At 38.0% G+C, this 21,851-nt stretch overlaps 1 protein-coding gene across 2 annotated transcripts; it reads left to right on the top strand.

Moving 5' to 3' along the window:
* The first annotated feature begins 1,119 nt into the window (after positions 1-1,119).
* Positions 1,120-9,457, top strand: ehf (ets homologous factor). Of its 2 annotated transcripts, none has more exons than XM_081355992.1 (9): positions 1,120-1,227; positions 4,573-4,681; positions 5,612-5,869; positions 6,857-6,913; positions 7,091-7,150; positions 7,297-7,365; positions 8,522-8,551; positions 8,750-8,945; positions 9,045-9,457. In XM_081355992.1, the coding sequence occupies exons 2-9, from the start codon at positions 4,582-4,584 to the stop codon at positions 9,142-9,144; spliced, it is 870 nt and encodes a 289-aa protein (XP_081212118.1). In that variant the 5' UTR covers positions 1,120-1,227; positions 4,573-4,581; the 3' UTR covers positions 9,145-9,457. The 2 variants fall into 2 exon arrangements, with proteins under 2 accessions (XP_081212118.1, XP_081212119.1); XM_081355993.1 differs by having other exon boundaries at positions 7,094-7,150.
* Positions 9,458-21,851: the final 12,394 nt, after the last annotated feature.

A 21,851-nucleotide genomic window follows, 5' to 3' on the forward strand; every position in this document is an offset into this window, starting at 1 on the left:
GTAGTTACATGATACTACATGTACTTACTATATTAATAACATATTATGTAACTAACCCCAAACCAAACCCTAGCTGTAACTCTATAGTAAGTTAACGAAGTTAATCAACATTAATATTAAATAATTGCTTATTTGAGTAAGTACAATGTAACGACGTCACAAAATGGCATAGAGAAAATGAATCTTATTTTTAGGACCACTACCATTTTTTTACTGTATTGTTGAAAAAAAAAATCTCATTACAGTAATGACAAAAACAATTAATTTACAGTATGGTGATTCAAAAGAAATGAAATTATGTGCTTATTTGCCATGAAAATAATGCCAGAATAATTTTTAGGGCTGTCAAAAGATTAATCGCGATTAATCGCATCCAAAATAAAAGTTTGTGTTTAAATAATATATGTGTGTGTACTGTGTATAATTAAATTTGTATATATAAATACACACACATGCTTGTATATATTTAAGAAAAATGTGTAATTTATATATAAAAATTTATATTTATATATAATATAAATTATATATAAATATATACAGTATATGTATGCAAATATTTCTTAAATATATACATGCATGTGTGTGTGTGTGTATTTATATATACAAAATAATTATACACAGTACACACACATATATTATGTAAACACAAACTTTTATTTTGGATGCGATTAATCGCGATTAATCTTTTGACAGCCCTAATAATTTTATTCTTATATGAAATTTGATTTTTGTTTACAGGCTCTGTTATTAATTTTACCCTTAGAAAAAAAGGGTAATTACGTTAAAACAAAAAGGAAGACTGGATAGTTTGGTTCTTGTTCAACATCAATACATTAACTACTGGCAGGATTGCTGAAGCATGTGGGTGAGTGTGTGGGCGAGAGAGAAAGAGAGAGAGACTGATAGTGTAAGTGAAAGTGTGAAAGTGACTTGCTACAACAGTACCTTTCTTACAGTATGCAAATACCTAGGAACCAACCTGACATGAAAGAAGCCAATCAAAGCAACAGGAAGCAGACGGAATAAAAATCCTCATTGGTGAACAAGGTCACACTCCGTCACAGAAGTTTGTCAGGCCTAAACTGTGTCACAGGTACACAACGCAGTCTCTCCATTAAACTGAAATCTTCTCTCCCCATACAGACGCTGAAAACTTTAGAGGGAGAAGAAAAAGACATTTAACTTTCAACAAGTAGTAGTCCATCTGGATCACATTCATCATCTCTGGTGAGCAATATGACACACTTTAATTATCTTTGATTCTCTGCAGGACAGGTTTTATTCACTCATGCACTTCTGTGACGGTCCCAGATGATGCAAAATAATTCAGTTTAACAAGTGACAATCAATAGTTGTATAAAAATAATGTGAATTTTGTGCCTTTTTTGCCTTTACTCTCTCAACATTTGCATATGTGCGGCATATTCGTTTTTTTGAAATCACGTTAAACAGGTTCAAAATCAAGAACTATTTGATACACTGTGATAAAATTGCCTTAACTCATCAAAATAAGTTAAGCAATTTTCAACTTTTTTATAAGTTATACACGATCCTACTAATTCTATTTTTAAAGTCAGTTTAATGTAATTTAAGTTGAAATGACTTAAACATCTAAGTTGGTTGTACTTAAGAATTTAAGTCAAAATCACTGATTTTTTTCAGTGGAGGAATATTGGGATTAACCCAAACTCTTAGAAGTCAATAATTTTTTTTTAAGCAAGGTTTTCAATATAACGATATACTGTTCAAATTTATTTGGACACTTTGCGGTTAAAGCTAATTTAGTGGAACTGACTTTATGCATCCACTAAAATTGGGACCAGTTGTAGAAATAAATTGCTAAAATTGCTTGAAAAGGTGAATTTACTTTTTTGAAAAGCATAATTTGTTGCAGATGCCATTTTTGGTTTGATTATTTTTATGTAATGCACTGACATTCATACATTTTTAAGTGTGAAAGTGTCTAAACACTTTTAGGGTAACTGGGAAACCTGCATGCTGTAAACAACACATCCAAATTGAGTGTAAATGGCCCCTATTGCGCTGTAAATGACAGGTGAAGGAAATGTCAGTCACTGTAAGGAATGTCATAAACACCAAAATATGCATTTATAGATTTCTTTTCCTCATACATTACAGTAGACATCACCATAGTAACACACCAGTCTGGGATGAAAACATCAGATGGGTTTCATAATAGTGGAAAGAAACTGCCAACCTGATTTTCCAGTTAAAAGACAAAGAGCAATTCATTAGTAATTTGATTTTTGAATGATCTATGTGTTGAAAAAAATAGATTCAACTCGCTATGTAAAACAAATTGTAATTATACAGAATTCATAATGGGAAACTGGGATCTGTTAAAGTTCTGTGCTTCACAAATTAATTCATACATTTTAGTAATTACTTTTACTACTACTTTTACTTACTTTACTATTTTTTTTAAATAGTAAAAAGTATAAGCAACTTACACACTGTAAAAAATTATATGATCAATAAGTTATGACAACATATGTCTTTACATCGCTTCAACTCATCAAAGCACATTTCAACTTTATTTATGTTATACAAGATCCAACTCATTTTTAAAGCCAGTTTAATGTAATTTAGGTTGAAATTACTTAAACATCCAAGTTGATTGAACTTAAATAGTTCAGGTAGCAACTTAAATAAATAATTTTAATGTTGGAGGAAAATTGAAACATTTAGATTAGCTTAACTAAGCTGTGGTTGAAGTTTTTTTTAGGACAATACAAATGCTAAGTTTCTAATCTCCTTTATTTGCTCTAGGTGTGAACATTATCTTGGCCTATTGTTAGCATAGCTCACCCCAGTTTTATAAAACATTCCATAAAATGATGTGCTTGGTCAGTCATCTTTAGATCTATATAAAGACAAATATAGGTCAGATTTCAAGTAGGAAGTCTGTTAGCAGACCAGATAACACAGGTTGTTCACATACAGCATTATACACAGTATACGAGAATCTACGGTTGACTACGAAATCAAACTAAACAGGTTTACAAGCCTTCCCAGGAATGTCAATAAACTGTGTAAATAATTGATTATAGTCATTGCTACTGGCACCCTGCTGAATTAAAAAATGCTTTTTTGACAAATTCACAAAAAAAGAAAGAGGTTTTAATTTAAATTTTTAGCATCATGTTTTCACCCCATGTTCATATCATACATATTTTCTCTATGATTATGACCATTATCTAATTTAGATCTGGGTTTCTTTGTAAGTGGACATTCACACTAACAGCAACTCGAAGCGTCAAAACAACCGGACATAACAACTTGAGCGGAAGTTGGCGTTGATGATATGATTCGGGCATGTCAAGCAATGCGACGAAGCTGAGAAAAGTTTCTCTTTATGCAAATGAGCAGCGTCCTGATTCGTCTACAATCGGTGGAGCTCACGTGATCCATGTCATGTGAGACACTGATAATTATGCTAATTTAAGGGTTACAGAAAATGTATTTTTTTGCAGCAATAGTGAAAATAAAATGATATCTTATTTTTCTCATTTGATCCCACAAATAAAGTTAGAAAATCCAATAGGTCATAAAGCAACCTTGTACGGAATGATTTGAAGCAGCTACATAAATAACAAGTCTGTGCACTACGAAAATAGCACTTCTTATGCGACTTACAATTTCCTTTTGAGTTTATGTTAGCATATTGCTAAGCTAACAGTGTAAACTGTAAAAAAATACATAAAATATACAAATATTGCATAAAATACTTTTGTATTTGTATTTTAAAAGTGCATTTATAATTTATAATCAACATTATTTTGTGCCATCAACCATCCTGGATTTTCATTGGATTTATGAGGTATCATAGGAGACTGCATAATTTAGTTTTTGAACAGGGACTACAATGTCTTAAATCTGGGTTTTTGAATGATATATTCATATTATTTTATAAAGGTTAAAAGACAATCAGCTTTTCAGAATGCTTGATTGGGATTAGATTATGCTCAAGTTTTTCATTGGGCTCCTACGTACAAAAACTTCAGAATCAAACAAAATGATGCTTGTGCAGTAGTTTTCAGCTAACCTGGAACTTAGATCACAAATGCATTCACATCGACAGATGATTTTAAAAAGTGCTTTGTATAATGCTGTTGCAAGTACACGGGATGACTGTACCATTTATCTAACTGTTTAACTGAAGGACAGGTGGACCTTTATGTATGCAAAGCAGTTAGACACACTAACACATTCCTGTGCAAATGTATCTGCATGTGTGGTTGAATGTAGCACGAAGGACGCCTACGCAACGTTCACCCCCTCCCTTTACCTTTCTGTACATACAAGACCTTTGTTTTCCTTTACTGATCAAACCTAGGAACTAGAATAACGTCTATACTTTAATGTCCATTTGTGATGCTGTATGTATGTTTACTATTACAAGAATGTTTTCCACCAGGAACAAGCTTTAAGACATCACCTTTATGTCCGAGGCTAAGTTAGACTCTTCTAGTCCATGTTGATCTTCCAAATTTACATTGGGTGAATAAACGCAACAAGTAAAGTTTCTTTTCTATATCCTGTATTCAACAGCACTGGATCATGGTCCTTCAGGCCAGCGGTGTCATGAGTATCCCAGCAACTGTGAGTGTCGACAACCAGCTACCTTCTTCATGGATGGCTCACTACAACTGTGCTGATGGTAAATGTCTTTTTCATCTGAAACACCATGAACTAAAGAGTCTAAGAAGGAGCACTTATGGTTATTCTGCCATCCAGTGTAATTCCAGTTAAGGTTTTAGGTTGTAGGTTTCGTTTATCACTAATCAGCGGAGACTCTTTCTGGCAGGTTAATCATTTACTCTAGCAGTCACTGCTGGAGTTACCAGGTTATCAGTTGCATGCACAGGGGACCATGATAGAGATAGTGAAAGTGATTCATACTTATCTAGAAACCGTGTGAGGTACTTTTTATGCTTTTTGCAGTGTGGAACTGAATCTTCTTCAGTGAATATTAGTTTCACCACTGCTGAAAAGACGTGTTTAGCTGTTCAACAGCATATATATTGTTTTGGATCTGATGGTCCACTACTACAGTCCTGCAGTCTAGCTCAGAGAACTTCAACCCAACTCTTGGAGACCCACTATCCTGCAGAGTTTAGCTCCAACCCTAATCAAACAGACCTGAACCAGCTTATCAAGGTCTTCATGATTGCTTGAAAATCATAAATAGGTTTGTGGAAGCAGGTTAGAAATAAACATTGAAGGTCAGTGGGTCTCCAGGAGCAGGATTGAAGACCTCTTCTGTAGCTAAACCAGCGAGACTTCCTTAGTCAACCTTCTACGACAAAGACTTCAACCATCTTCACCAGCAAACTCAGCTGGAAACACCATAATTGTGCTGATCCTCCAGCTTGAACATAGAAACGTTTCACTTCGTTTTACTCCAGTTAGTAGTTTTACCTGGTGCACTCTAGATAAACCATAAAGTCTTTCTTTTGGTCAACCAACTTCACTAAAATGGTCAAACGTGGCAGTATTGGTCCACTTGACCAACCAGCATAAACAAGGTTTCAGTAGAGACATTTGCTAAATCCTTTAGAAACTATTCTTCTTCAACTTGCATCCCCAGTTTCCATGGTAACATCCGGTTACACAAGCCGGCTCTGGTCTCAGGATCATCACCCACAGAACTGGTCCAAGTACCAGGTGTGGGAATGGCTCCAACAGACGCTGGACATGCACCAAATTGATGCCACCAGCATTCCCTTCCAGAACTTTGACCTTGACGGGAGGCAATTGTGCAACATGAGCTTCCAGGACTTCACCCGGGCGGCCGGATCCGTAGGTTCTATACTTTTCCAGAGCCTGACTGACCTCAAGTGGAACGGTAAGATGTCATTTAGAACATGGTCCTGGATCAACAACCTTGTTGATCCTTGATCAACCAGATATCAGATTGTTACGGTTGGGTTTAAGGGTTGACTTTGGGTTAGGTCTTCTTGTCAATCAGTAGTTTCCCTTTGATTCCCTCTGACACGGAGTATGTTATGGTTTATGGGTTTTGCGGTAGGGATAAGAGTTGCGGTTGTGTGGGTTTACCTTTCGATTGTTTGCTATAGGAATGTTGTTTCAAGTTCTTGAGGGCATGGTGCAACATTACTTCAGATGACACGAGTCCCAACTCGTGGTCCATTCCTGATCCCATTCTCCTCTCTTATATCTATTCATTTCCTGTCTCTTTGACTGTCCTATCCATAAATGCATAAATGAGTGTTCAACAAAAATAATATGACGGTATGTTTTATAATTTTCCAATGAAGTGGTGTAATTGGCAGCAAGTATCCTTGTTAGAGCTTGCCTTTTGGGGATCCCAATTTTAATCACTAGAAGCATTCTTTTGTGGAAAAATGAGTGTTTGTTCTAGTGAAATCTCACAAGCATGAGCATGTGTCCCTCTTGGATTCATTATAGTATAGTACATGGGAATTGTTCACCCAGTATTCACCCATAGATATTCCCATGAAATTGTTTTTAGAGAAACAAATATATGAAATGGACTGTACATTTCCATGTACTATGCTAGAGTATAATGAATCCAGAGGGGTGCTGCTAACAAGACCCAGAGGTTCATAAACAGTCAGGGCTATACTTTTGTCTCAGTTTCCATTACAGTGTATTACTAAACCTAATAAAATCCAGAAAACTTATAGAGGTGACATGTGAGAACCATGCCAGCAAGTTAAACTGGTTTAAGACAACATGATGCAGGAATGACTTGGAAATTTGATGATAGTCGTTGCAAAACATGCACTCTGTTTTGAAGACATTTTTTAGACTCTCATTTTGGTTTTCTTTTTTTCTTAATGTCTGACAGGTCAGTATGGTCAAACAGATATGTTTATACCAGCGGACATTAAAACAGAAATAGATGGTGAGTAAATACTCAAAAAGCTTTTGATTCGTTTTAATCCATAAAGTTCACATAATTCCAGTGACTTTTAACATTGATCCAGTATCTGCTGCTGAAAACGGAGTTTACCGATTCTCTTGAAAGAATTGTAGACTTCTCATGTCGCAATTTTGTGACCAAGTGCTTCAATTTCCTCAGCAGATTACCCATGTTCAATCCTCCCCTTCAAGGAAGAACCCAGCTTTTACAGCCCTTCAGGTACCTGTGAAATCCATTGATGATTTTTTAAACGTATTTTTATGTGATTTACATCTTTCCTATGAAAACAAGATGATGTGTGTTTATTTATGCACATATTAATCTGATGGTTTATTAACATTGTGTCATATTTCCTCTTTCCTCAGAACTGTTTGATATCAAAAGCTCATTCCAGCCCAACATCACATTGGCCTCACCGGCTCCCTCAAGCCCAGGTAAATGATCTTAATTTGAACTGTCCTAAAGCTAATCCTAAAAACAGTATTGCTTCCTCTCTATGCCGGTATTATGGTATGGTATGGTTTAGTATAGTAATGCTTATTTGTTGTTCAATTATCCTGATGCATATAAATTCTATTACCAACACGGTCATGGGTTCAATTCCTAGGGAATGCAATTAACAGATAAAAATGTTGCTTTCTTTAAGTTGCTTTGAATAGAAGCATCTGCCAAATGCATGAAAATAAATACTAACATGTACTAAATACTACAATACATACTAACTGGACTATAAAAAGGTCATCAAAGCACCCTTAAAGTGACGTGAAGTGAAAGCCAAGTATGGTAACCCTTACTTGGAATTTGTCCTCTGCATTTAACCCATCCAAGTTAGTGCACACACATTAAGAGCAGTGAGTATTAAACACATACACACTGCAAACCGTAGACACACACCTGGAGCAGTGGGCAGCTATTCACTGTGGCGCCCGGAGAGCAACTGAGGGGGTCAGTCGTGGGTTTTGAGGGTGGAAGAGAGCACTTTTCATTCACTCCCCCAACCTACAGAACGTTTTCCAGCCGGTATTGAGAATCGAACCTATGGCTGCGTCCGAAATCTTAGGCAGCTGACTTGTTGCCTCACTGCCCTATCAGGCAGCTTTGCAACTTTGCAAGCAGCGTTTGCCCATGAAAGTATCTCACGGAACTTATTTTGGACAGACTTCTGAGGTTTAATGATCTGTTCTACACCAAAATGGAGAGAGCTTTAGTGATAACCAAGCATATATTAAATTACTACAGTACTAATTTCTTGCTAGAAATGACAACAAAAGTGGAAAAAGTTGGTCAAAAATGTACATTTACACAATCTGACCACCAACTGTACCTTCAGACACCATCTTTATTTTTTTTAAGCATAACTGACACAGAATGGAACGCACAGGATTGTGGGATATCAAAGGCAGTGAAGGATCCATTTTTGAAGGCAACATTTTTTAAGGACCGCAGCTCATATGACTCTTCGAAAGCCATAAAATATTTTAAAACCAAAACTGGAGTTATTATTCATAGTTACTGGAGTTTCCTGATCCAAAAAGAAACGTGTCATGTCCCTTTAATAAATATGGTTTCATTTCCATTTTCTCCTTTCAGATCCCAAACGGTCACAAGTCAAAAGACACAGTAAGTTGACGGGTTATTAATATCTTACTTCCCTAAAGGGTTTTTTCTGTTAATATGTTCTGAGCTTCACCGCTGTGTTTGAATACCGAAACCTCTGGCACGTGCATGTGCTTTTTCAAGTTTTTTAAACTGCTTTAGATTCCTTTGGTTTCTCATCTCACTACGTTCACACAATCTCAACATTTCCATATTCCCCAGACCCTCGTGGGACGCACCTGTGGGAGTTCATCCGAGACATTCTCCTGAACCCTGAGCGTAACCCTGGCCTAATCAAATGGGAGGATCGCTCCGAAGGGGTTTTCCGCTTCCTTAAGTCGGAAGCTGTGGCTCAGCTTTGGGGCAAGAAGAAAAATAACAGCAGTATGACCTACGAGAAACTCAGTCGAGCCATGAGGTAACATCTTCCCTGGAGTTTTGCAACTTTTTAAAGGATTCTGATCAGTATTCCGAGCTTCTCACATGTTTCTATCTCTCTCTGTTTTCACCTCCAAAGGTATTATTATAAACGAGAGATCCTGGAACGGGTGGATGGACGTAGACTTGTCTATAAGTTTGGCCGAAACGCTCGAGGCTGGAGAGAGTCTGAGAAGTGAAGGACTTTGTCTTCACATGTAGCTTCCAAGTGAAACTCTTATTTATAATATTATGGCCATTCTATTTTTATTTGTATTTTTGAAGAACTGGGACTATGATGTTGTGTTTATAATAATTGTGTACTCGTCTGTCACCTTGTTTTTGTTATTTGACTATTTTTAGATGCTCTTTAACACTTTGTTTACATTAAAATATTTTTTATGAATTTGAATTTAAAGCATAACAGTTTTGAATATACGTCGTCAAAAGCTATTTAACCGGCTTTTGAAAATGAGAAATATCTCGAGGATGACTCCAGTTTGGCTTTTAAATGGCTTCATTTGTCTTGAATGCAAGTAGAATGAACTCTTTGAGTAGACTTTTACCATAGTAAAACAGCAAAGGAGTTGAAATGAAGGACGAAAATGTAAAAAAGCACTAACAATTGCAGGTTGTGGTCTTTATTGACATGACTGTCAATACACATCATGAACCACAAAAAGACGCAATGTCAAGTTTTTATTAATGCTTGTATATAGACTGTGTATTTTGCAATTAAACACTAATAAAAACATTTTTTAAACACTGAATGAAGCTTTTATTTCCCCGGGGCGAACACAGAACATTTAATTGAGTCATTTTCTATTTATTTTATTTATTTGTGCGGGACACATTAATTAACATCACAATGATTGATACATTTTGGTAGATTTAGCCAAGATGGCACAAAAAAAAAATTATTTTAACCTGCAGATGGCTACATTTTATTTCAAATTAATTGATGAAAATTAAACATTTTCTATGAATTACATGAATCCCAAATATAATATATATATATACAAGTTGTGAACACACCGAAGAATGCAAGAAAGATTAAAGTTACTTTAAAAGTTACAAGTTTTTTAAGACATTAGGCCCTATTTTAACGATCTAAGTGAAGTGCACAAGTGCACTTAGTGCATGTCCAAATCCACTTTTGCTAGTTTAACGACAGGAAAATGGTCGGTGCACCCGGCGCATGGTCTAAAAGGGTTGTCGCTATTCTCTTAACGATTAATGGGTGTGTTTTGGGCGTAACGTGCAGTAAACCAATCAGAGTCTAATCTCCCATTCCCTTTAAAAGCCAGTTGCGCTTGTATGACAGGACACAAAAATCTTTCTTCTTTCTAAAAGACTTCACTTATACATAGAAGATGAATTTCAACCTGATTGAACCAGCGGCCAATAAAGTTGGGGAACGGCTCATCCCTTCACATACGGGGACAATGCTGGATGTCAAAGCCAGTCTTTTATTTTCCTTTTTGTTGCTCGGATGGTAATGATCTGCAGCAGCTGTGGCCAAAGATGTTGTCAGTGCTGAGTTATGTTAGATAAGACGAAATGCCAGCGAGTTAATTGTTCCATCGTGCGTGTCACGGCCACAGTGCTGCCACCTCCGGACAATAGATAAACGGCTCCCTGCTGCTCCGTGAGATAAGAGCCGCTGACACTCTCTGGCCTCACTCTTTGTCTTCCTGTCTGATTTGTCATAGGCAAATCCCTCTCTCACCTTCCAACTCTGTCCCATCACTTTCTGGAGTATTATGGTTCTCTTCATAAACGTGATTTCACAGGGATTTATTTAATCCTTATCTTTATCCACACCCACAAAATTTGCCACCATATGGTTGCGTTATCTTTCCATTCCTTATCTCCAACTAAAGAAAACGGGCTCCTATCATGGAGGGGACCTGTAAAACAAGACACCGGAGCTGCAAACGGGAATAACTGAAGCGTTGCTGCTGGAGTGAACAATGCTTGTCAACAAGTTTATTATTTCAGGATAATCCACTAAAGACTATATAGTTTCTGTAACCGTGAATCCTAAATGTTTGGTTGAGGTGTTTTGGGATTAATGCGTTAGTACCAGTGTTTTCAAACCAGGGACCCCTGGGGGTCTGAGGAGGAACTGCACGGCCTCAGCAGAAAAGACTAAACTTTCTTAAAATATTTTCAGTTGAATCATTAAAATACTATATTATAGTTTTTATTAATAATTTGAATTCGTTTTTATTTTTTTATATTTTCTGTTTTCATTATAATTTTTGTTAAAGTTTTAGTTTTTTTAATATATATATGTATATATAGCTTTTAATTTTTTATTTCAGTTTTAGTATCAGTTATTTAAACTTAATAAAAATGAGAAATGTTTCATTTTTTTAGTTTAGTGTTTGTTAGTTTTTTTATTAATTACAAATACATGTCCAACATTACTCAATTTTGAGTAACATTTTATTGTAGTTAGTTCATTTAAAAATATTCTATTGTTCATTCATGTTCATCCATAATGTGTTACCTAATAAATATTTTTTAAAATTAGTTATTGATTTATGTGAATTAAAATATTAATAATTTAAATTAAGTATTATGTTGAAATTATCATCAACTCAGAATAAAAGATTGTATTATTGTGCATTGATATGTCATTTTGGATTTTTAATCGATTTCGTATATATTGCCTTAGAGTTACAAGAATTTTATTTTTGGCTTTTTTTTTTTTATACCTGTTAGAAATTATATTATTATATATATAAATATTATAAAATATATTATATATATATATATCATTCATATTTTTAATGGCTAATTTTGTTAGGGTAACTAGCTGTATGGGTCAATGACAACATCTTGAATTACTTTTTACTTGGTATATTGTTGTTGATATTGTTATTTCCTCTTTCTCATAGTGGTGTTGGTGAACAGTTTAGGATTATGAAAGGAGCGTTTGGTTTAAACAAAACATGAGAAACCCTGATTTAATGCATGGAGCTTCTGCACATAAAACACAACTTTTCCACATGAAATCCATGGATACCACGCTCAAAGGCTGTGGCATGGAGAGGAGAGGCTGTGATAGAGAAAATGAATGGTATGTCTGACAGCGTTTTATGTTTCACACTGCCTGGTGTTGGAATGAGCAGGAAAAATGTAAAAATGAAAGACGGCCAGCTGTTCGGTGCATGTCGCAACACGCTGCTCGGCCAAATGCCGACGTGCTAATAAATTCAGAGCTGGGCTGAGGGTCACACCTGACCACATACACGACAGATTCTCATTTTGGGGCAGAAAAGCTGTTGTATATAACCAATAAAGACTCACTTTAAATCTAATTGAATGCATTTATATCTACTTATCAGTACTTGGAAACTTAATTCAAGATATATTTTTATATACAGTAAATAGCACATTTATCTTGCATTAAAGGATAAAATGATTTCTGCAGCTCACACACATGCACATCTCATCAAATTTCACCCCAAACACACCTTTATCCTTAGCAAAAGATAGCATTAGCATTCTGTTTTACATGCTTGAACTTAACACTACACTGATTATGTACATATTTGAATGCGCCATGTGTGTTTTACTCAGACGGTTCATTATTTAAAGCAGGTTGATCATCAGATGCAACATCCAGAACAAGGAAGTGATGGCAGATAACAGCAGTTGTAAAGACAGTGGCAACAGATGGGACTCTATCAGCTGATATTGGATCAGAGGAGGCTTTGTGTTTGTTCTAGTCTGGATCCATCTTATCTCTTAGCTTCCCATTCAAAATCTCCTTTGAGGTCTCATGTGAGGCGCATTAGTTCGGCTGATGATGGCAGGGCTCGATTGCTAAGAGGCATGTGTCAGCCATGTTGTGTAATGTAAAAAGTTTTCCCTATTTTGTTCGCTAGTTTAACAACAAGCACTATAGCTGTATTTGCATCGCCAACAGATGATAACATTCTGTTTTTTAGAAAAGCGTACAGTTTTGTTGTCTGTCGCTTTAAATGGACTTACACGTTAAAGCAGTATGGATTCTGATTGGCTGTCAATGTTTTTATTATTCATTGAATGAAAAAAAAAACATTGTGAAAGAGATTCCAACGACATCGTTCCTCTGTGACGTTTATCATTATAGTTGTGGTGTGGACTTCCCTATTCTCACAAAATTAGAACAGATATTAAAACTTAAGCTATATCGTTATAGTTATAGTCCTTGGTGTGAGAATAGCCTTTAACTTAAATCAAAATATGATTCAGTGTGACTGAATCACATATAGTTCATAAAAATCAAACGTCTGTTTTTAACCCTCACGTCGATGGATAGGGTTAGGGGTTAGGGGTTAGGGTTATGGAGTAACCCTAACCCTAACGATGGACTCGTTAAAATGTAGCAATTCAGAGTCAGATATTTATTGATCTGGTTCCTTTTCGCAAACCTGCTCTGATTTATTATTGTATCGGACTGATCTGATGGGTCTGTTCTTCACAAAAATCTGTCGTATGATATGACTATATTGAATATAGCTTGTAAATCTGACTATTTTAAGGTTTTCCATCCATTTTAACAAAACAACCAGCCGCATATTTCTCTTCATAATTTCTCTTTTAGTGCTCCATAGAAAGTAGGCCTAAGTCATAAATGTTTCTACTAACGTGGTGAGTAAATTAGGACACATTTAAAAAAATTTAGCTGTCTCTTTCAAATTTTTAGACCTTATTTACACGCTTTACTGCTCCACTGACCATACACTGGTCACACCACTGCACACCTCAGATCACTTCCTCCTCACTCTCAACCTCAACCTGCCTCAGAACACAACACACACTCCTCCACAGGTCACCTTTCGGCGAAACCTACGCTCACTCTCACTCTCTCGCCTATCCTCTCTGGTCTCATCCACACTTCCTCCCCCTGATCAGCTCTCAACACTAGATACTAACAGTGCAAGTCATACTCTTTTCTCCACTTTAACATCCTGATTGGACAACTTCTGCCCCCTGGTTATCTGATGTTCCCCGCGAACATCATTCTAAACTCAGGGGTGCAGAGAGGATGTGGCGCAAATTGAAAGATCCTACTGACCTTGGTCTTTATTAATCCCTCCTCTCCTCCTTCTCTGCTAATATCTCTACTGCTAAAATGACTTACTATCACAACAAAATTAACAATTCTTCTGACTCTCGCATGCTTTTCAAAACAACCTCCTCTCTTCTTAACCCTCCTCCTCCTTCATCAACCCTAACAGCTGACAGCAGTTGTTCATACTCCAATGGTTCAAGTCTTACCTCTCAGGTAGGCCCTTCAGGGTGTCGTGGAGGGGTGAGGTGAGGTGTCTAAGACCCAACTACTGGAGTGCCTCAGGGCTCAGTGCTGGGACCACTTCTCTTCTCCATCTACATGACATCACTAGGATCTGTGATTAAGAAAATGGCTTTTCCTATCACTACTACGCTGATGACACACAACTCTACCTCTCATTCCAGCCCGACGGTAGCTGATCGTATCTCAGCCTGCCTGACAGACATTTCTGGCTGGATGAAGGACCACCACCTTCAACTAAACCTTGCGAAGACCCAGCCAACCCAACCCTACACCACAACTTCTCCATTCAGCTTGGTTCGTCATCCATAACTCCATCAAGGTCAGCCAGGAACCTTGATGTGGTAATTGATGATCAATTGAACTTCACAGACCACATTGCTAGAACGGCCTGGTCCAGCAGATTTGCCTTATACAACATTAGGAGGATCAGGCCCTTCCTATAAGAGCATGCTACACGACTCCTTGTCCAAGCACTTGTTCTATCCAGACTGGACTATTGTACTGCTCCCCTGGCTGGTCCTCCAGCTTGCACTGTCAAACCTCTGCAACTGATCCAGAATGCTGCAGCAAGACTGGTCTTTAATGAGCCGAAGAGAGCACACGTCACTCCTCTCCTCACTAAATTGCACTGGTTGCCAGTTGCTGCTCGCATCAAATTCAAGTCACTGACTTCTGCCTACAGTGGCTCTGCTCCCTTTTACCTAAACTCATTAATTCAGACTTACGTGGCATCCAGGAAAATACGCTCTGCAAGTGAACGCTGTCTTGTGGTGCCATCTCAAAGAGGCACAAAATCTCTTTCTGTTGATCTGCCAACTCAACCAGAGTGGCTGAGTCAGTGGCCATTTTCAAGAAACGGGTGAAGACACATCTTTTTCGGCAACACTTGATCCATTAATACTAACACTTTATCTTCTATTCTATATCTATTATCTTAAAAAAATAATAATAATTTAAATACATGTTCTGCGTTAGATTAAACTGGGAAGGGTCATGGCACTTGCTGTCTTATTGTTAGTTTAACTGCTTCTATTGTTCTCATGTGTAAGTCGCTTTGGATAAAAGCGTCTGCTAAATAAATAAATGTAAATTAGTACCGACAACTGCACGCGTTCACTTTTACTGCTTCACATTATTTTTCAAATTCTTAAGAAAGAATTCTTCGAAAGAAACCGTTTGAGTTACAAGGCTATTTTGTTTTGATAGAAATATAGAAAATGCCACACACACACAAAAAAACACACACATTTAAGGCCCGGATGAGTGACGCAGATCTACAGTAAAAGTAGAAAGCGCCACTGTTCCATGAATTAATGTAATATTTACTTAATATGTCAAATATGCTTTTCAGGCATACTTCCTGCTTTGGATTCACACTTGTTTAATGAACTATTATATTTATATTAATTACTATACAATGCAATAGAGTAACATATATTCATATACATTTGTTGCATATTTTGTGCGGACAACAACACATCCCATTCACGTAGAACTCAACATATTGTTTGCTTAATTAATTCATGACGACAAGTGATTACACACCGAACAGGTGAAACCTGTGCAGAGAAGCTGTAGTTTCCTGTAAGAGCCTCATACCACTGAGAGGGGTTTCCCCTGCATATAGGTTTAAAGGCACTAACCCACCATGCAAATATCTTCATTAAAGCCAGGCCTACTTATTTCCTGGTCCAGAATCTTTGGGAAAAGCAAAAATGATTTTTATACATAAGCAGAAACGAAAATGACAGTACTAAATTGATGTCTTCCTTCCTGAAAGGCTAATAATAATGTGACGTAAAATTCTGAAAAGCAATAATCCGACTGAAACTATGACTTTGAGGGAACCTTTTGAGACTGAGTGGACCAAATGTTTCCCTTTTGTATTGTTATTCTTGAGCTAGACACCCAAACAGAGTTTTGACGGTAACCATAATACACTAGAAACACCTATATTAAGTGTGAGTCACATCAGTGTTTGAGACAATCACACAAAGGTTGGCATTCACACTTTGCTGAACTTGATACGATGGAACAGACAAATGTAATCCATTAATATGAGTCATCAGTAAGTCTTCAGATGTTTTTTTATTTTTATTTTCTGTTTCAGTCCACAGCAGATTTGAGATGACAAGCAGTGTTATTTAACTTAATTATTTAACAAAGAACTGGAGTCCTATGGTGTCAGGCTTTTATTATATTTCATAAAATATTGCATTTCATCTTCTCAATTTGTCACTTTGGTATTATTTTATGAATATAGGCAAGTGAACGCACTTGCACTTGGTTACTAACATTCTTCAAAATATCTTATTATATGTTCTGAAGAACAAAGAAACTAATACAGGTTTAGAACAACTTGAGGGTGAGTAAATGATGACAGAATTTTTATATTTGTGTGAACTATCCCTTTAAGATCTGGCAGAGGATATAAAGTCATGTTAAATTTGCAGGCAGGCATGTCAATCTTTTTATACAACTTTTTGCTGAAAGCATGCAAGCATTTATACAGCCTTTCCCGCAATATGTGTTTAAGAAGAAAACAAACTCGTTTCATCGTTTCTTATCTGATTTTAACTTTATCCATTTTCTGACTGATAGACATGTCATGTATAGATCATGCTGCCAGTGTTACATCAAAGGCAATATTCCCAGAAACACAATTAACAATGTCATACACGTACACTCTCAGAAATAAAGGTACAGAAAAGACAAAAAAAAGGTACAAATGCTCGTCGCTGGGGCAGTACCACCAAGGGGAACAAACTTGTACCATATTAATGGGTACAAAGAAGTACCCCTACAGTTTGTGCCTTTTAGGTACAAATATGTACCTTCTAGGGTACAAATGGCTCGTCGCTGAGGTGGTACCCCCGAGGTACAGCAATGGTACCCTTACCATAGGTACAGAGTTGTACCCTTTTATACTGTACCTTTTGAGAGACAATTTGGTACCTTAGCAATACATTTGTACCTTAATCCACTGGTACAAAAAGGTACCCAATTAGATGGTACCAATTTGTTCTCGTAAGGGGTACCACCCCAGCGACGATGCCATTGTACCTATAAAGTGGCAAAAATGTCCTTGATTAATAGAAAAGAATGAGAGCAAAAGAAAGCAATGTTTTGTTTTCCCACAATCAATGATTTAAAAGAAGTTAAACTGTAAAAATTAAAATACTGGAAAGAGAATAACGACCGCACACCACAATCTTCGTTTGCAATAAACTTTAATAAACAAAGTTTTTCACTTAAGCAACTTTAGAGAATCACTTTATGAATGCATTAATTACTGCAGAATCACTTTATGAACGCATTACTTACTGCAGTGCAAGAACATAACATAACATAACATAACATAACATAACATAACATAACGCTTTAAACTACTATGAGCTACTGTGAGTGTTCATTGTATGCTTAACGGATTATTTCTCCCCAAAATGAAAATTTCCTAATAATTTTCTCACCCCAATGCCATCCAAGATATCCAGCTGTGATCTCGTACAGCCCGTTTAAACACTTCAAAGACTCTTGAAACTGCATTGATTTGGACTTAAAAACGATGGTAACCAATGAAGTCAATTGGTAGAAAAAAAATCCAGAAATGTTTTCCTCAAAAAACAAAATTTCTCTCCCACTGAGGAAAGAAAGACATGGATATCTTGGATGGAATTGGGGTGAGTAAATTACACTGCTCAAAAAATATAGGGAACACTTAAACAAAATGTAACTCCAAGTCAATCACACTTCTGTGGAATCAAACTGTCCATTTAGGATGCAACACTGATTAACAATCAATTTCACATGCTGTTGGGCAAATGGAATAGACAACAGGTGGAAATTATAGGCAATTAGCAAGACACCCCCAATAAAGGAGTGGTTCTGCAGGTGGTGACCACAGACCACTTCTCAGCTCCTGTGCTTCCTGGCTGATGTTTTGGTCACTCTTGAATGCTGGCGGTGCTTTCACTCTAGTGGTAGCATGAGACGGAGTCTACAACCCACGCGAGTGGCTCAGGTAGTGCAGCTCATCCACGACGGCACATCAATGCAAGCTGTGGCAAGAAGGTTTGCTGTGTCTGTCAGCGTAGTGTCCAGAGCATGGAGGCGCTACCAGGAGACAGGCCAGGACATCAGGAGACGTGGAGGAGGCCGTAGGAGGGCAACAACCCAGCAGCAGTACACGCTACCTCCGCCTTTGTGCAAGGAGGAGCACTGCCAGAGCCCTGCCAAATGACCTCCAGCAGGCCACATGTGCATGTGTCTGCTCAAACAGAAACCGACTCCATGAGGGTGGTACGAGGGCCCGACGTCCACATGTGGGGGTTGTGCTTACAGCCCAGCACCGCGCAGGACGTTTGGCATTTGCCAGAGAACACCCAAGATTGGCAAATTCGTCACTGGCGCCCTGTGCTCTTCACAGATGAAAGCAGGTTCACACTGAGCACATGTGACAGTCTGGAAACGCCGTGGAGAACGTTCTGCTGCCTGCAACATCTGTGAAGAGCACAGGTGCTTTCACAGTGCTTTTCACAATTCGCCACTGGCGCCCTGTGCTCTTCACAGATGTTGCAGGCAGCAGAACGTTCTTCACGGCGTCTCCAGACTCTGTCACGTCGGTCACATATGCGCCCTGTGATCTTCAGAGATGAAGGTTCACACTGAGCATGTGAAAGAGTCTGGAGACGCCGTGGAGAACGTTCTGCTGCCTGCAACATCTGTGAAGAGCACAGGGCGCCAGTGGCGAATTGTGAAAAGCATTGTGAAAAGCACTGTGAAAGCACCTGTGCTCTTCACAGATGTTGCAGGCAGCAGAACGTTCTCCACGGCGTCTCCAGACTCTTTCACATGCTCAGTGTGAACCTTCTTCATCTGTGAAGATCACAGGGCGCATATGTGACCGACGTGACAGAGTCTGGAGACGCCGTGGAGAACGTTCTGCTGCCTGCAACATCTGTGAAGAGCACAGGGCGCCAGTGGCGAATTGTGAAAAGCACTGTGAAAGCACCTGCTTTCATCTGTGAAGAGCACAGGGTGCCAGTGACGAATTTGCCAATCTTGGGTGTTCTCTGGCAAATGCCAAACGTCCTGCGCGGTGCTGGGCTGTAAGCACAACCCCCACATGTGGACGTCGGGCCCTCGTACCACCCTCATGGAGTCGGTTTCTGACTGTTTGAGCAGACACATGCACATGTGGCCTGCTGGAGGTCATTTGGCAGGGCTCTGGCAGTGCTCCTCCTTGCACAAAGGCGGAGGTAGCGTGTACTGCTGCTGGGTTGTTGCCCTCCTACGGCCTCCTCCACGTCTCCTGATGTCCTGGCCTGTCTCCTGGTAGCGCCTCCATGCTCTGGACACTACGCTGACAGACACAGCAAACCTTCTTGCCACAGCTTGCATTGATGTGCCGTCGTGGATGAGCTGCACTACCTGAGCCACTTGTGTGGGTTGTAGACTCCGTCTCATGCTACCACTAGAGTGAAAGCACCGCCAGCATTCAAGAGTGACCAAAACATCAGCCAGGAAGCACAGGAGCTGAGAAGTGGTCTGTGGTCACCACCTGCAGAACCACTCCTTTATTGGGGGTGTCTTGCTAATTGCCTATAATTTCCACCTGTTGTCTATTCCATTTGCCCAACAGCATGTGAAATTGATTGTCAATCAGTGTTGCATCCTAAATGGACAGTTTGATTCCACAGAAGTGTGATTGACTTGGAGTTACATTGTGATTAAGTGTTCCCTATATTTTTTGAGCAGTGTATTAGGAAATTTTCATTTTGGGGTGAACTAATCCTTTAAAGAGAAAGACAACATCAAAAGATTAGTCAATTCATGAAAGTGCTAAAATATTTGTACAATAATTCTTACACACAGTATTTCATTGCCACAAAGATATCACCATCAACTGTATATATATCAAGGGCATTAAAATCTAGCTCTGCCCCAGGCTGTATCACAGTCCATTCCAGGTCAAATTTGACTGAATAAGCATAAAAGTGCTGGCTAAAATACTTTGGATATATCAGTTTTCCACAAAAAACCCATGTAGTGTCCACATTAAAAATGTATTTCATTTGGAAAAAAAGAGGAATTCTCTCACCATGCAACACATCCAAAACAAAAACATCTTGTGTGGCATACTTGACATTGTTAACGGTTACTTCTGAAACACGTTGAATAACTTTATCTTCACTAAAAGAAACATCAGTAAAATATTGCTCTAGAGCACACTGGAGAGTAAGTGGTAAAGAACAAAATGGAGTGCTAGTACTGCTTCTTGGTACCTTCTCAAAATCATCTAAGAAATTATTTGAAGAAAACTCCCAGCATTGTTTTAACTGGTGGCGGTTGCTCAGAGTGGAAGCTATATTAATGAAATTACGACAATTACTTGCAATATTCTTAAAATATTGGTGTTTGCCTTCAAACCTCATGCACCAGAGAGAACGAAGAGGCCCAAACATTGAAATTAATCTAGAATAATGAATTAAATAATGGCACTTCGGTGTAATAACATTTCCAAATACAGCTTTCAACTCTGTCAAAAATTCTTGCACAAGTACATCTAAAAGAGGAAGGTTCTCTCTTCTCACCGTTGGAGCTAGAACAATATCTACAATTTCTCGGCACAACAGGTACACACGCCAATATTGACACTCAGGAGGTATACGATGTGCGATCAAAAAAGGAATAAGTCTAAAAAGGCACCATTTCTGAGATGCCGAGCCCACAATGCCTCCTTTTTGTAGTAATCTTTCAGACAACTGTACTGGCTTATTTGCTCTATCATTTTGACCTATTGTCATTCTCTGCAGCTCTTCGTTCACCTCTTGTATGCTAATATGTTTCTCTTTATGAGCTTGGCACAGGACAAGTTTCAAAACTAAAGGTATGACACCCTCTAACATGTCATGCATTATGTCTGGAGGTAAGGACTTCGTAACATCAAAATAAGGAAGCACATTAAACGGACAACTACACTGTACCCCATATGTTACTCTACTGTCAGGATTTTGCTGGATACATTCCAGGTGATACCGGTGAACGTCAGATGTTCTTAAAACATAACTATCTTCCTGAAATTTCTCTTTTATATCTGTATATGTTCCCATACAATGTCTACAAACTCTTCCTGAGTTAAATGACATACTGTATCCTCCAATCATGTGAGCTGAAAGGTTATCACCTGAAATGGTAGCTAGGGCTGCATGGACATTCTGCTCAACCCCACCAACAGTGAGGGTGAACCCATCTGTTGAGAGCACTTTAAGATCATCTAGCAGTGGCTTTAGGATAACTTCTAAGCCACACTCCTTTAAATAGGAATAGCGCACCAGTAATGCTAAATGAATATGCTTCACTTGAGACCTGTACCTTCCATGTACATTACCTACAGTGTAGTAGAAGGCGCACAGTTTGTGTTTTGTTTTCTTTGATCCCAAAGGATTTACTACCTCAAATTCATCCTCATAAAAATGCAGTCGTAATGCATTTGGATATTCTCTAAAGAAAGGATGCTCTTTATAGTACAATCCATCACTAAAGTCAGTTAAGACCTGTTCATCTTCAATATTTACAGACACTATGTCATCC

The sequence above is a fragment of the Scardinius erythrophthalmus genome, assembly GCF_964197995.2.
Source record: "Scardinius erythrophthalmus genome assembly, chromosome: 24".
NCBI classification, from domain to species: Eukaryota; Metazoa; Chordata; class Actinopteri; order Cypriniformes; family Leuciscidae; genus Scardinius; species Scardinius erythrophthalmus.